This window comes from Serinus canaria, chromosome 1 (genome assembly GCF_022539315.1).
Source record: "Serinus canaria isolate serCan28SL12 chromosome 1, serCan2020, whole genome shotgun sequence".
NCBI lineage: Eukaryota > Metazoa > Chordata > Aves > Passeriformes > Fringillidae > Serinus > Serinus canaria.
In genome coordinates, this window is record NC_066313.1 from 54,939,844 (window position 1) to 54,956,441 (window position 16,598).

Below are 16,598 nucleotides of genomic sequence, written 5' to 3' on the forward strand. Positions count from 1 at the left end.
AGACACAATATTATTTTTACCCCCTCACCACATGATTCTTCAGAATTCCATAAACTACAACAAAGAAAATGAGGTCTTTGGAGACAGTATGCAAGCAGTCATCATTCCCCCTAGATTCAAAGATAATTATCAAATACTTGGATTACCCAGAGGTAAGTATTCTTACTCCCAGAGGGAGTATTTCATCTCTTTGAATGTCATTGCATCCTGGGCACATGTCAGGTATCTTCAGTGTCACGTTCATTAAATCCTATATTCTGCCTTTCAAAGCAGAGTCCTGAACAACAGATGGTGTAGATCTGCACTCTGGCCAGAGGGGTTTACAGGTAGGGCAGCTACTGTGCAAGTCCTGCTCTACTCTTGGTCAGTGGTTAAGGAGACTATCAAGTCCTCAGTCCCCCCCTTTTTAGGGATGCTGGCTAACATGTATTTTCAGGCAAGAACAAATATTTGATATTGTCTGCCTTTTTTGCACTAGTTTAAGACTGACCTGAAGAGGATTAATGCTATCTAGATTGAGAACTTTTTATTTAATATCTTACTTTTCTGTAGGGGAAAAAAGAAACCAATAAAGGAGAGAAAGACCCAAGTCATCCAACCTAAATATCTGGAGTTTTCTGATCTGCTAGAGCCCTGGAGTGCAGAGATAGCCTTTTATTTATAGGATCTGTGACTATCTTCTGTATAATATCACCACCTCTCTTCTACTCTTCAGGAGCTTTGTGTCTTTCTCTGGCAAGTTCATTTCTCTTAAGAGTCACTCTCTCATTTGCTGTGTGTCCAGTGTTAGACACAGCTGCTCTCTGGACAGTGAGACCAGGCAACTTTTAGAGCAATATATTTGCCCATGCCTCTTCCAAAGAAGCCAAGATACTTGAGTGAATGATGAAAACCAGACTTCTCTCCCACCTTTCAGCCAGGCTTTATATCCATGTGAAAAACTGCCTTGTATGACTCTCCACAGCTATCAGCTCTGTGTCAATGGTGGTGTCAGAGATCTGCTTGTGGAAATTAATAGTCCATGGGATAAAATTGTTATTTGCTCTCTTCTGTTTCATCCAGCAAGTTCTCCTAAGAGTTTTCCAGAAAGACTCCCTCCCTGGTTCAAATGCAGGGAGCCCTGAATGAAAATGCTGGTCTCAAGGGACATTCTACAGAGCCATAGGGATTTCAATCCCACGAGGCAAATTCATGTCTTTTCATCATCTGCTGATGGATTAAAGTGTCATTTGCAAGAAAAAGCTTTAAGCTGGCAATGGTGAGAGCATCACACAGAATAGTTCCATTCATACTGAGCTGCTCTGGAACTGTCATCATCAAATTGGTCCCCCTTGTTTTCCAGTGCCTGACGTAATTTGTGAATAATAAATAGGACCAGGTCCCTAATGATCTCCAGGTGTGATTTAACCTGGATTAAGCCTTTCACACACAGTGTTTAGTTCTTGCAAGGTCATTTCATTTCTAATAAGTACCAGTTTGCACATGCTCAGCTGTGTTCTTGTCCTTTAATGCAGTAACTGACAGATGGTAGCAAAATATTCTTTTTATAATGAAACCTGCTTAGGGCCTCAGAAAATATAATTTGCCAAATAAAGAATGTTCTCCAGGAAAGAAAGGAAATACTGTAATGCAGTATATATTAAATAATTTTCCTCAGGCAGCTGGTGATCAGTAGCTTTTTCTCACGTCAGAGAGGTGACCTAACTGTTTTTTTCCAATTATTTATTGCCTCATTCACCTTTGTATTCTTAAAAGTCTTGTTTCTGTGGGCTGACATAAGTAGTGCCTCTTTAAAAGTGTAAATTACCTGAATGAGGATTTATTGTAAAGGTTTCATAGGTACCAGATTTGTATCTGCAGTATGCTATCAGAGTCTTAAGGTTTTCACTTACGCTATAATTAGCCCAGTTTCTGGGCAAATTTCACTCCCATTTTTTAGACCCAATTATGCCATTTCTCTTAAGCCACTATTAATTCCTAGCAGCATTGCTACTGAATTCTGATTTACTTTATGTGACTATGCACAACCTGTATTTTCCCATGGCCTGTGCAAACTCCTTTTGGCAGCTGAATACATCAGAGTGATCTAATTTATTATCTTCTGTGAGGCAGGTAGCATTGAATGGCGGAAACCTTTCATTTTAAAGCCTCCAAGAACCTGCAACTTTCTTCTAAAGCCGGTGGTTTCCTGGGTATCTATCTTTGCCACTCATTTCCTCAGGCTTCCCCATAAAAAAATTTTTACTCTTTTATCCTCTGTTCCAACATACAGCTAAGGAAGACTTGATGTGACTTCCTTTAGCATCCATTTACACTGTCCTATAAATCATACAAAACGTTCTGCACAGGCTCAAATCTAGGCATTAAATGAGAATCCATCTGTTCCTTGCTCCCAATGGGATTATAGTTTCTTTCTCTGCATCGCTGCTTGACAAAACTTCTAATCCCACCTGAAACTGTGAGTGTGCTGTGTTTGGGGCCTGTTATATCAAATACACATCTCTCTGCTCCCACCTTCCCCCCTCAGGAATTGCTATTTTTAGACTGCTTTTCCATCTCTGATGAAGTCAAAGTTGCATCTTAACCTATACAAGCTCTGGTGGCAGAAAAGCTCTCTGCTTTTCTGCTGCACTATTATGAAATTTGTCATCCAGCTCTGTTCTGATCTGTAACCCCCTTGTCATTACTGCCCTCTTGGAGAAAGTCATGTAAACACCTTTTATTTCAGTTTCTTGGCAGGGTTTCCTTTCACTGCTTTTGGATGTCATGGCCAGCAGGAGATCAGAATTTGCATTAGCCTTTGGCTCTGTCAGGAGGGGAATCAACAGTGCTGGACAATTTAGAGCATGCTGCTGCTGCTGCTGCTGCTCTAATGTGCCTTGTGCACTACAGCACTACAGGAGGGTTAGTGTCAAGGTGATGTAGCTGCCAGAGCACCCAGGAGCACCCTTCTTTCCAGAGAGGATCACTGGCAACTCCTGAACTGCAGACTCCCAAAGCTAAAATACACAACTGGAAAGTTATTTGATCTCTAACTAAAAATCTAAAAAGCCAGCAAAGGCTGACATGTGCACAGCTCCACACAGGTCTGTGGCCAGGAGAAATGCCACAGCTGGCCAGGAGAAATGTGACAAACTCCAGATGACCCAATGGACCTCACGCCCCTTTTGGTGTGGGTGTCAGAGCCCCTTGCTGCTGGGGGCTGGGGATGCACATGTGCATGTATGTCACTTATGTGCACACAGAGTTCCTTGGCTGACACATGGTGGCTTGCTCTTCCTTGTGACACGAAGGAGCACTTGTAGCCACGATGCATCTGAGCTGTCAGGCAGCTGCCCCTTGGAGCAGGCACAGACTACGTCACTGAGGGGTTTTGGCTTATGTTGTTTGTCATTTCTTCTTGGTTTTCAATTAAACATGAGAAAGTGTGTGACTTTTTTTACCAGTCTCACAGACTGTGAAGCCTTTAGTCATCCATAAAGAGGCACATCTGACATACTTTGGAGTTTATGCCTTTTTTTGGCATGGATTATTCACACCTTCAGAAATGCCTCAGAGCAACCCAAGCCCAGTGTCCCTCTTCTGTTGCCAAAAATCCTTACCAAAAGTTTTGGAGCAAGGCATCACACCATAGGTATGTCCTAAATGAGCCACATCATTATACCAAATAGTTCATATTTGCTTGCATTTAAGGCTGCCCAGTCCCACACAACCTTCAGCCGCTTACCTTGACTCCCTCAAACAGAACAAGAGCACCATTCCTTCCCAGTCCCACTTCACACCACCGGGTCTCCAGCACCATGCTCTCTGCCTCCAAGGTTTTGCATGGAAGTGCTGAGCATTTCCCAGAGCAGATGCAGCAGCGTGAGTCACTGCCTCACTGAGGAACGAGTCATTGCACATTGGCTGCTCCATGGAAACAGCCCAGGATATGCTTGAATATCGTGCAATGCACTCTGAGGTTACTCACTTGCCTTGGAAATAGTTTATTTCCTTCCTCTATGCCCAGTCACACAACTGCCTGGCTACTTCTGATGGAACATCTGCTATGTGATCTCTCAGATGAAGTTTAGGTGGTTCAGGCCACTGATTCCAGACAAAAAAGAGCTCCAAGTAGGAGCCTTGACTTGTTTGTCCTTCAGGTTGGTGCTCTTCAGTCCTTAAAACAAGGTAGTTTTATGCAAACCACCTGTTAGGAATGGTCTTCCTGAAATGTGCCAACCCCCAAAACATGCCTGAGATTTGTTTGGGATGAGCCAATGCCATGCCAGGCACTGGCTGAAGAGTGTAACAGGGCAGAGGGTTGTGCTCTAGTAGCTAGAAATGGTGTTAGTGACTGCTGAATTTACTCTTATGGCTGTAGCTGAATGTCTCCATCCATGTTCCCTGGAGGCGGTCTTGGTTTACAGCTTTAATAGCTGCTACAAAATGTGAGTTTTCTGACCATCCCCACGCTTTATGGCTCAATCTCTCCAGCTGTTATAATGAAGAAGCACTAGCAACAAAGTTATTATTTATTCCTAAAGCAAAATTTCTCTTCTTGGCAGCACGTGGCGTAAAGGTTGCTCAAAATATGTCTTAATATTCTGCAAGCAAATCAATTATTTATAACTGTCTTGTCTTTAGATGTGAATTAAAGATTTTTTTTTAATATAGTGAAAGGAAGCAGACAAGTTTAATTGAGATAAATGAAATCTACATGACCACCTGTTTGTTTTTCAAACTTTATAGGAAATCAATGTATTGACAGTAGCATTGGTCAACCAGGACAGAGAAAAAAACTCAGAGAAACGAAGCCCAGGTCTGAAATCAGAGAAAGAGGCACTATTAATAGGTAAGATAACCCCAAAGAAGATTTTTGAGAACAAAATGCCTTCAAACAGATTTCTTTTTTGCATAAATGTTTACACACATCTTTCTGCTAATACAAGTAAAGAAAAGAAAAAAAAAAAAAGAATTTTTTTTCATCTGGGTTCAGAATGGCTTTTAGTAAGAAAAATCCTAAAATACAACGGAACTTTGCCTTTTTGAAAAATTCTGCAGTTTAATGAAAGGATTTCAGGTATGAAGAAAATTGCAGAATCTACATGTAGACTTGCAGCATGAATGTATGATGACTTTATTTACATCAAGATTTAGCAGGCCAGAGTTGTATAGCTTGTTATATGATTATCAGACAAAGTGATGAAGGAGAAGGGCATGGAAATAATATTAGTAAACTACCAAACAAAAAATACATCTACTACATGTATTAAGCAAGACAGAATTATGCCTTTGACATTAGGTGAGGGAATTAGCAATATGAATATTTATAAAGAATACCACAAGGACTGTCATACCCTTTACCTAGAATAAAATTTTTTAAACAAACCCTTTAATAGTGCCTAAAGCTTATAGGCAGTGGGCCAGCTAAGTGCCATTTAGCCTCACAGAACTGGCTGTACCCATGCCACCCTTGGAGGGAACATGCCCCATTTACACCCACACATATTTTGCATTTGGTTTCAGTGGGGCAGGTTTTCAGGGAGCATGAAGGCCCACAATTCCAAAGTGTACCCTGTGGCATGGCAACAGAAATGCTGACCTGAAAGAACAGATCTAATTTCTTTGGTTTGGTCTTTTCACAAATCAGTGGTATCCTGATAAATGGTAGTTCCAAAATGTTTAAATGCAACTCATTTTCATCACCTAGGCACCAGGAAGATTGCTGGCTTATTGCTGGGTACAGATTCAGCAATTCACAAGTTCAGTTCAGACTAAAGAGGTCATTTAAAAGTGAAGAATGTATCTAAACATTTAAAGTGCTTAGTACATAAACTACCTGTGATTAGTGAGATGCAAAACAGTGGAATGTACAGAAATTATATGACTTGATTGAATTCTGCTTTTTATAATTAAATCTAAAACTTTTGATTGCAGGGGCAGTAGTTCATCTTTTCGAAGTTCGTTCTGTGAGAAAGACAGCAAGCATGGGATTTTAAGAGCAGAATAACAACCTTTTGTTCTAGGTCACTCACTATTTGACTGTGACGAACGGTGGCAGTGTCCCAGAGTGGGTCCCATACATCTGTTGTTCAGTGGCACTCAGATGAACAGAATAACCTCACTTAAGATATTACTGGTCATAATACCCCCACGAGTGACTCACTGTTACAGTCCCAAGATTAAAGATTCCTCAAGATGGATTTCATGTTATCTCTTCCTCTGAGGCACGATCAGATATGGCAAGGGAATAATGGGCCTTGCCTCCATCCATTCACTAAGTTTTTCTGCATTTTAAAAAATGCAGTGTTGTCTTAGAGGAAAAGAGCATAAAAGAAAAAAGAAACTATGATGGAACTCCAGTCAATAACTACAAAATATTGACAAATTACTTATTATTTACATTATACCAAAGAGCTGGCTTTGAATGGCCAGAATTGAAAAGCCTCAGGAACCACATAACAGATGCAATAACACTGGTAAAATGTGATTTGAGTACAAATTGGATTTCCAGCCATCTCATCCAAGTGTGATGGTCTTGACTTCTGCTTCTAGAGCTCTTGTGTGTTTACCTGTAGTCATCCACAGCACAAAGAAGGTCACTGCTGCTAGGACATGCCATAGTAAATAATTTATTACATGCCACTCCTTATGCAGGACCAGAAGTTTGTAAATGCTGTTTGAAAAGTGGAGGAGGAAAAAAGGTGTTCTTTGCAAAGCCAGTCTAAAACGCGTTAAATATTGCTTATCAGTTTCAACCACGGCCGGTACTTAGGGAAAAACAAAATCCAAGATTATCCTAATTCATTCAGCATCAAGAAAGCAGTATGGCCTGCAGTACACAAGATACAGTGACCCATTTTTGTCATTTGTAAGCATTTTTAATCCTGGTGTTTATGATTTAAGTATAAGAAATTTCCCCTGGGGTAGTTCAGCTAAGAAGCCCATCCAAAGAGAGTTGAAAATATTTGTTCTGATTCCTACAGTTCAGCTCTCCCCAAACAGCAAGTAACACACATGCCATTTTGTATTTTCACTGTTCCCTTTGAAGAAGAGAAGTTGGATAGTGCTTTTAAAAGCAATACTGATGCCCCAGATCTTGTTTTCTCTGGTCATTATTAATAATGCTATCACTTGATTTTCACTGCAGAAAAGATCTCTAGATTTAGATCCTGACTCCTTCTAAGCCACTTTTAATTCCCATACCTTTTATAATCATCCTGAAACAACAATGAAGATAGACAGAACATGCTCTCTCTTAAGAAAAAGTAAATAAGCAAATGTGTCATAAAGCATTTGTGTTTTCTTTAGCAGCAGTTAGGGGTAATATGGATTAAATACTTTTCATAACCAGCATCTGCATAATTACTAGAAAAATTTGAGGGAGTGAGAGTTCTGACACAATTGTATGAAACGTTTTCACAACAGAGAATCCAGTGAAGGAGAAAAAAACAATAATTTTACCATTACGATATCCACAATTTTATATTGGTAAATCAAGCATAAAATTAGTAGTTGAAATGCTCCCAGCAAGGCTTTGTTTAGAAATTCCTTTATTCATCAGTATATTATCTTGGTCACTTACTTGCTAACTGCTGTCATTCCTGAAGATGAGCTATTGTATTTAGCACATTACTATGACTGTATTAAAAATGTGCTGTTTTGTTATGTTTATTGGGTTGTGCAAGGAAAATAAGAGTCATAATTCATACTGGAAAACCTGTAAGAACAGACTCTTCAGAATTATTTTGCCTATTTTAATGATACAGTGTCTGAAGTTAATTTAATACTTTATGTCTATTTGTTTTTAATACAGGTATCATATCCACATTTCTTCACGTCCACCCTTTTGGAGCCAATATAGAGTATCTTTGGTCTTATATGCAGCAGTTGGACTCTAGGGTAAAAAAAATTAATCAAAATCTATTTTCTCTTTAGAAATATTGTATTATTCTTTACTGCAGGTTAAACTCTTCATGCATTTCCATTACAAAGATAATGGGATATGGGGCTTGGGGGTTTGCAGTCTTTTATTCATTTGCAAATTACAGTGCACGTGCTTGTGTTGAGGTCTTTGCCTCAAACTGCTTAGCTATCCTTTGTGGCACAGAAGAGCAGAGCTCTAAATGGCAAAGACTAGCAGCTGATTTTATGACACATGATTCTGAAATATAGCTGCGGAGAAAAAAAGCAGAATGAGAGGCAGGTGTGGCCATGGCCATCAAACTGCAGTTTTTGGAGATGGCCCTTTATTCTTTGAAAAGCTGTAAGTTGTATGTCACACTGAACCTTTATGATCACAGGAATGGACCATGTTTCATGTCCTTTGTCTCCATGTGGGAGCAGACACAACCACATGAATGAATTGGGTGTACTAATTTCAGTGAAGCTGTGGCCAAGACAAAAGTGAGGCCAACACAAAACAGTGTGCAAAGTATTTGATGCATCCGTTCATACAGTCTACAGTCAATAAATACCTGCAGGATAAGATTCTTTGACTTACTTTTTAAATATCTGCTGTAGAATGAGATGAAATCAAGCCCCCAAATGGGCCTATTCCTCTGCACTGCATATTAAGCAAGTCAGAAGGTGAGAAGCTCAAGTGTGAAATGATCAGGTGAATGGTACTCCAAGTGCTAAGCAGCAGCTTAGCAGATGCAGGGGTCACCCTGTGGCCAGCCACAGCTCTGTCCCATGTCTGCCCATACTTGGATGATGCTGCTTTCCCAGATCTTGCAACACAACTCCTTTGATCCTGGTAGTGTTTTGTTCCTGAACAGCCCCCTCAGCCCATATCTAAGATCAGCTTCTCACTGCTTTGGTGAGCTGCTTCATGCTGATCCAGGCTGATCCTGGATCCTTCCTCTGTTTCTATAAAAAAGTGTAGCGCTAAAAGCAGAGGAGATCCTGAACTAGAAGCTCACTGGAATTAACACAGGCTGCTTTGATGAGTGAAGAAGGATGACGAATTTTTTAGGCACTGTCTTCAGGCCATGGCAACTCTCTGCTAGTGCTTTACAGCCCACTGCCACCCATAGTGAAAAGGGACTAGGGGATGGGGATGGGAGAAAGAGGTGAGAAACTGGTGAATTTCAATATTTTTTTAATATCTGGTTTTATCAAGACCTGATGAAGCCAGAGCTTCACACCTACAGCCATTCTTCTGCTTCTCTGTGCCCCTGCTACTCATGCACTCTGCTTAGTCTTGTCCTGCATCACCCAGTCTGTCCAGTCTCCTCATTATCTTTCAAGTCCTTCCTTAACACAGCACTTGTCTAAGTTTCAACTGCTTTTTCACCTGGATGACCTCTCCAGCTCTGTATCTCTTGAGTGATGGCAGCAATCATTCCAAAATATGGACTCTGGGCTCCAGCCCTGCTGCTCATTGCTTCTCCCTAGTGAGCTCTTCAGCATTCTCACCCTGCAGTGCTGTGGTCCCTTCTTGTGCATGGCCGTGGGCTCTGCCCTTGAGTTTTTGCTCATGTGAGTAACACGTGGGCTTCTGTGGGGCTGCCAGGGTCAAGCTCTTGACTTGCAAACAGAGCCCTCAAGGAAGGAGCACTGTCTGCCATCTCTGCAGCTACCTCTGGACCTACCTACTGCATAATAAACACAAGCTGCAAAATTTGACCTCGTTGGTTTATTTTGGAAGCAACTGCTTGTAGAAACAAATTACTTTTTAATAGCGCGATCCAGAGATGCAATCTCAGAGATGAATTTCAATTACTTTCCGTGGTTAGCCTGTCATTCCTCGCCTGAACAGGAATGATAAGGTCAGCATACCCGTGTGGGCTGAGGGCTCAGTACAGAGCTCAGATACATTGCACAAAAGTAACCAGACACCCACTGCTGCCATGTGAGTACTTAAAAGATGGATTGGATCACGCTGAGACTTTAGACTGCCTCCAACACTGAGTTTTGGTGCCACCTTTAACAAATCATTTAATCTTTCTGTTGCACTAACCTCTACAGAAAAATAAGAGGCAATAGATATTTTTTCACCTCCCCCTTGGGTGTAGTAAAGTATAATTAGCACATTTTATGTTTATATACTGTTTTAAAAAGGAAAGGTTTCTCCATGGAAGGTTTCTACTGGTATGAATAAGCAGAAATATCATTATTTCCAGATAAGACTTTCAAATCGTGGAGATACCTGTGGATCACAGGCAGCACCCATAGATTTCTTTGCTGTTCCTTTCATGATCATGACCACCACTTTAGAAGCAGCAGGATAAATCGGCTCATATTCCATGACTGTTCATTTCTTGACTTCCCTACTGATTATACCAGAAAGGTTGCCTTTGTGAAAGTGTTTTCTGTAATGAGAGCATCTTGCCTATTAGGAAGGTGGGCAGTCATTAAGGTTTCAAAATGATAAAACATCCTGAGAAATGTGGAACTGGGAGCTTTACTGCTTAATTATCTGGGGCTGCTGAACTGGGTAAGACTGAAGGAAGGTGGCTCCATGGATAGGCAGCCTTCAGTAACAACAGGGAGCTGTTTAAAACCTTTCTGAAAGAGAAAAGCTGATGGAGCTGGGAGAAGCATTCAAAACCATGTAGGCTGAGAAGAAGAATAAGATCCCATCTGCCTCCTCCTCCTCCTCCTCACAAGAACACCCATGACTGTAGTTTTTAGATGGACTTCATACCAGAGAGTGGCCACAGCCCCAGCATGGCAGTGGTCATTGCTTTACAGGGGGATACTTTACAGGCATCTACAAGAGCAAAATCATTCCTTCAAGGAATCTGCACTTGCCTTGGAGTCTGGAAAGTCATATCGGGCTAGGATTAAATAAAAAAAATAATGGTTGGCTGTTTTCATGTGTGGGATTTGTCTCCCCCACACCCCTATTACATCTGTTCTTAATGTTTCCTCTTTACAAGCTACAGGGCAGCTTTCTCACTTTAATTTAACCTTTGTTTCTTTCTCAGATCTCTGCAAATGAGATAGAAATGCTTTTGATGAGACTGCCACGCATGTTTAAACAAGAATTCACTGGTGTAGGAGCAACACTGGAAAAGAGGTGGAAGTTTTGTGCCTTTGAAGGAATTAAAACTATCTGACTGTGACTCGTAATGAAGCTATGCAGAAGAAGAAGAATTCCTAGAGCATGGCAGGGTTATAAAGTATTAAAGTAAGAAATTTGGGTTTGGGCACATAGTAGTATGTTTTCAAAGTTATCCAAGCCTAATTTTAGTTACATTTGTGACGTTCTCTTGTGAGTGGAAATGTAGTTGTGCACCAGTTCCTAAAATAAAATAAAATTTCAAAAAAAGTTTCAAAACGTGGCAGATTGTTTCCTATGAAAACTGAAGAAAGATACCACAGTCATAATGATTTCAAAATACTACATGTCCTACATCTAAGAAAAGCTCATTGAGCAAACAGTTAAGGAGAAAGATTACCCGGTTTTGGTCGCTAAGTTGCAGCGATTTATATGTGATATGTAATAGAACTCATTAAGTTTTGTTATAGAAAGTTCTTTCTGAGTAATTTTACAGTGAGGAAAAGCATACCAAAAGAAAACTTGAAGACGTGTCTGAAGTTATTGTATTTTGTAAATTAAGTTATATGCTGTACCAGGGATTTTTGCCTTATTGAAAGAGGCCTGAAAATGTGATTGGAGTCCTCAAGAATGCTTTATCAAGAATATTATTTTTCTAATGTAACTATTCTCCATTACAAGTTCTTTTAACATGGATTGCATATCAATTTTCATAAACATGTAAATAAGGAAGAAACCAGTGTTACTGTATTGTATTTGGTATGTAACATTCAGGTTTATGCATCAAAATAAATATTCAGTTGCATTACTGTTACAAATTTTATAGCAGATATATTAATTTTTATCAATAAATATGACTTCTACCATATTGTTTGCATAAGTATTTCTTCTGACGTTATTGAATTTCAATTGATCCAGCGAGAGATTCCTGGAACACCTTTCCCCTACCTGAACTATTAATTGCAGATAACTTTGTTAAATGAATTATAAATCAAAAAAGAGCTTGCTATATCAGCTAATATTAAAATATTGGTAGAGGAAGTAGCAGCATGGACCTTTGATTTTATCTTTCAACAAGCAGCTGGGTGAAAAATGAACACATTCAAATTTCCCATTTTAATTGTTGTGTTGGGTAAGAGCTGCTGTGGGTAGGAAAGAGCAGCCCCCTCTTTGCCACACCCCTGTGCAGGCAGAGGAGCCAGTCAAGAGAGAGCTGGTCCTATGAAGAGGGGCACCAGCAGTGCGAAACAGAGAAAACTGAAACAGATACAGGGAGTCTCTAGATACATGTCAGAGCAAGGTTTCACTCAGGTCCTTCAATAAACAGCAATTAGTGTCAAATGCATTTAGTAGTGAAGGAACTCTCCAACATGGCTTTTGGTGATTGGTACTTTAAGATCTATTTCTCTTCTGGCATCTACCTGGAATATAGAAATATTAAATGAAATGCTAATTGTGTACAAAATGGGAAAAGAAAGAGGCTTAGCAGGTCTATTATGGGAAAAAAAATATGCTTTCAGGCAGTACACACAAAATTTAAGAAATCAAGTACATCTCAATTATGGTTGCTATAGAGCCTGTGATAAGCTACTCAGGTGAAACTAGTAATTATATGCCAGTTATGTTAATGAAAATTAACTAGTTTAATCCAAGTAATAACTCTTTCCTCTCTTGAGATCATACAGCTTCATGAATAATTCTGACATAAATGTGTTAGGTCTGACAGCTTGCATTGAGATACTGTAACATAAATGTGTATGGATGTCACTTAGGCTGGGTGAGAAAACTTTCACCTCAGCATACTCCATGCCATACTTATTCATTATATTCTGTCCTTCCTTTCCTTGACCTTCCTTCTTTTTTTCCCTTTAGATCATTGTCTCTCACAAGACAACTTCAAATCCAGACAGTCAGAAAACTTTCTTTTTTACAGAACCTTGTAACCTAGTCACTATATTTGTTTTTCATACTTTTTTTCTTCTTCCTATTCTCCATGGGGTTTTCTTGTCAGTCTAGACCATCAGAGCTTTAGAAGGGTACCCTTTTGGTCCTTGTATAGTATCAGCTAAAAGGGAACCTCCTTAACTGGCTTTTAGATACTCCCAAAGAAGATCTAAACTTTGAGTATAAGTAGCATGTAGGCATCCTGTAATATTGTAATGTAAAGTTGAGACCTTGAAATCCAGGGGGATCCTCAATGAGTATTGGGTAGGGCCCAAGAAGTAGCTTTAACTTTGTGTGCTTTGGGGAAAATTGGATTAAAATGTTGAGCTCCATCATTTAGGTGCTGAAATGTCCCGATGATGACTCTGGGGATATCCAGCTGGGAGTTCTGCAGTTAATACAAAAGAGATTAATAACAAGAAAGCTGGTTTTGGTGTGGGATTTGATATAGGATTTTTTTTGATACAGGAAAGCCACCTAGACCGGACATTAGAGAGCATTTCTTTACTGAGATAGTGACCAAACACTGGAGTGGGCTTCCAGAGAGGTGATCAAAGCCCCAAGGCTGTCAGTGTTTAAGAACCTTTGCACAATGCCTCTAATGACATGATTTAACTTTTTGTCAGCCCTGATGTGGTCAGGCAATTGAATTAGATGGTCCCCATAGGTCCCCACAAGACCTAAAGCAAGTTTCTGCAGCTGAGTCAGGTTGAAGGACAATGGCCATCTGGCAAAGACTAAAAGCCAGTTACAGTGAGCAGGATCTTCACAACAGTAGTGGGGGGGAAAAAGAGGGCCAAAGAGTTATCTCATCAGGCTAACCATGAGCTCAAGAGATGAGACTGAGCAACAGCCTGGCATGCAACTGCATGTTATAGCAGTGCCCCTTCTTCTCAAACAGGGACTAGTGGAGCAGGAGAAGATTTGATTTCTGACTGCCCAAACATGCTGAGGGCATTTTGCTCCGAGTTGCAAGTTAGGTTGGCCTGAACTCCTGTTCTCCCAGGAGAGCTTTTCAGACCATCCTCAGCCTTGAAGTGTCTTGGACTAATGTCAGGGGTGACTTTCATCAGCTTAAAGGGGCCAGCCTCTTACTGCACTGTATCTGATTCCCACTAGAAGGATTAAGAGATACACTATGCAAAACTTCCCAGACAAATGTGCATTTAACCCTGCACATTCAAGGGAGATAAGTGTTACCTCTCTGTTAAACTGCATTTTCTGTCCACAAGAGATGTTTTATGTTTGATGAAGACTGCATTATCCCCATCACTGAAAAGGAAATTCTTAATATCTCCTCATCCATAGTGGAGTCAATTGTTTATTGAAGTGTGTGTGTGTTTAGGGCAAAACTTGCATGTTCAGGACTACCAGAGCATCATATTCACTTAAGGAACAGCTATACTGAGATTTAGAGAAAATCCTGTATCAAGCTATGCTACATTTAGCTACACATGATGTGCAGCAAATGCTATGGAATCTAAAGCTAGAAAATTGGTTGTAGGAGCATTCTGGGTGGTTTGTTTAAGTAAAAATTCTGGTCTTGCAAGGATTGTTTTATTTAAAATCAGAATGGCTTTGACAGTCAGTGTTAGTAAGACAAAAATGTTCTGGGATGATATGAGCTGATTTGGGGAAGGAAATTTTGTTAGAAGAGGGAAAGGAGAGAGTTGAATTTGGATATTCTTTTGGTCCCTCTAGCACCAGTAATTAGCCAGGTCTGATGTAGAAATTATGTCCATTTTTTCCACTTAAATTCATCTCAGTGTTCAGCATAAATATTGTGAGGCTTTTATAATATTTTTTTCTTTTTTTAAAAAGGTACAAGTTGTCCCTTGACTTGTCTCTCTGGCTATCCTGCCAAGTTCTGCAGCTCTTTTGCTCTAACTTTTCCCTCATAAAGAAAGTAGAGACAGCAACCAATTCTTTCTGGTTCTGTGTGTGACTGCTTGGACAGCAAAAACTGACTATGTATTTATTGAGTTAAAACTGAATGTTTCAAGACCAAGTAAGTCAACTGAAAAAGCAGCCAGATCAGGAAATTATGCTTACAAGGTACAGATACTCTGACTTTATAAACCCATTACATTGAATTTGTAAGCAAAATCAAATAGATACGCTCAGGAGTACCTTTGATTAAGTGTTCTGCCTCACACTGGGTAACACTGTGCCTGTTCCAATTTAATAAGCTGACTCCAATGTCAGATGCCCTTTCAACGGGGATATTTGTGGGACAGCAAGAGGAAAAAGGTATATATTCCTTTAAACCTAGCAGACAGCATTCCTGCAGTCATACCACAGACATATTACAACCGTTTGCTCAGACTTCTGGTTGGTAAGTACTTCTTGCCAATTTATGTACTTTTATACACATAACATTGAAGCCTAAAAAAAACATTGCCTTGGACTGCTCATGCCTTAGCCATGTCACTGTTAATTCTGTAGTGATCCCAACAGCATAAGGTGGATTAAAATACACCTGCCATAAAAGCATCCAGCCATAATCAAGGTTATCAACTGATTAAAAAGATATTTTTTGCTTGATAGTTTCTTAGAAGAGATTAGTGCTGTCAAAATTGGATCCTAACTTCCTAGCTTCATTCCTTCTGGCTTCTTCTAGCCAGGTTTGCTTTTTTCTGCAGGATTAAATACTCCTTTAGTACTGCACATTTTCTCCCCATGAAGATATTTATATATTGTAGTCTATTTACTTCTCAGTGTTCTTTCTCATAAGCTAAACAGATTGAGTTTTTAAGTGTTTTGCAATAAAGCATTTATCTTCTCTTCCTCGAATCATTGCATCCTTTTTTTTTTAATATCCTTTCCAATATTTCTGAACTTGCTTTAAAATGTGTGGAGAAAAACTGTTACTTGAATGAAACTGATCAGTTTACAGCATACAGACACACAGCCACATCTCTGCTCCAGTTCAACACTCTGCCTCCTATTCCTGTCAGACTATGAGCAGATCACCAATGTCAAAGCAGTAACACAAGTGAAATGCTGTTGGGTCGTTTTCTTCATCCTGGTGTAATAGATTCCTCTGCATAGCTGCGTTTCTGTCTGCTAAAGCCTGTCTTTTTTATCCCCACTCACAGGCTTGCTTGCGCAAGGCCAAAGGTCTCCCCCCAGGAGGATATTTTGAGGCTAAGATCCCACACACAGCCCTGTTCTTCGCTGTGGGGTAGGTTTGGGTAGCTCTCAGATGTTTATAGCCTTTCATGATTAAAATGGGGTAATCAGATTTGCTGTCAGGGTGTTCGGATCGCATCAGGCATTCAGAGGGCAATCGCACAGGCTTTGTCTAGACTAGGGTTTAAATGTGTGTCATTAGCACATATTAGCTGATACATTTTAAAAGTCTGATGCAGACGAGGCATAATGCCTTTAATGTGAAAAGCTGGCTGAGTTGGGCCCTTGGGCATTGGCGTTGACAGTGGTTTGTCTATTTTAGAATTTTAGAATAAGGTAGCTGAGGGCTTGCCTGCAAAGACCAGTTAATTTGGAAGAATATAGGCTATGAATTTAAAGGGCTGCTCCAGGACTTAAGGCCAGAAAAATCTCAAGTACTTGCTCCGAAATAGCTCAATATAATATAATACACACTTAACTAGGTAAGTTTTCCCTCACTTTTTATTTTTTTTAACTTTTCGCAGAAAAAACA

At 40.0% G+C, this 16,598-nt stretch overlaps 1 protein-coding gene across 3 annotated transcripts in view; it reads left to right on the plus strand.

Moving 5' to 3' along the window:
- ENOX1 (ecto-NOX disulfide-thiol exchanger 1) overlaps positions 1-11,850 on the plus strand; it is a 356,835-nt gene extending 344,985 nt beyond the window's left edge. For all 3 annotated transcript variants that reach the window (XM_030234651.2, XM_018908677.2, XM_030234653.2), the window contains 3 exons: positions 4,732-4,834; positions 7,799-7,884; positions 10,917-11,850. In XM_030234651.2, the coding sequence (XP_030090511.1) occupies positions 4,732-4,834; positions 7,799-7,884; positions 10,917-11,048 (321 nt within the window). In that variant the 3' untranslated portion in view covers positions 11,049-11,850. The remainder of the gene's footprint in view (positions 1-4,731; positions 4,835-7,798; positions 7,885-10,916) is intronic.
- Positions 11,851-16,598: the final 4,748 nt, after the last annotated feature.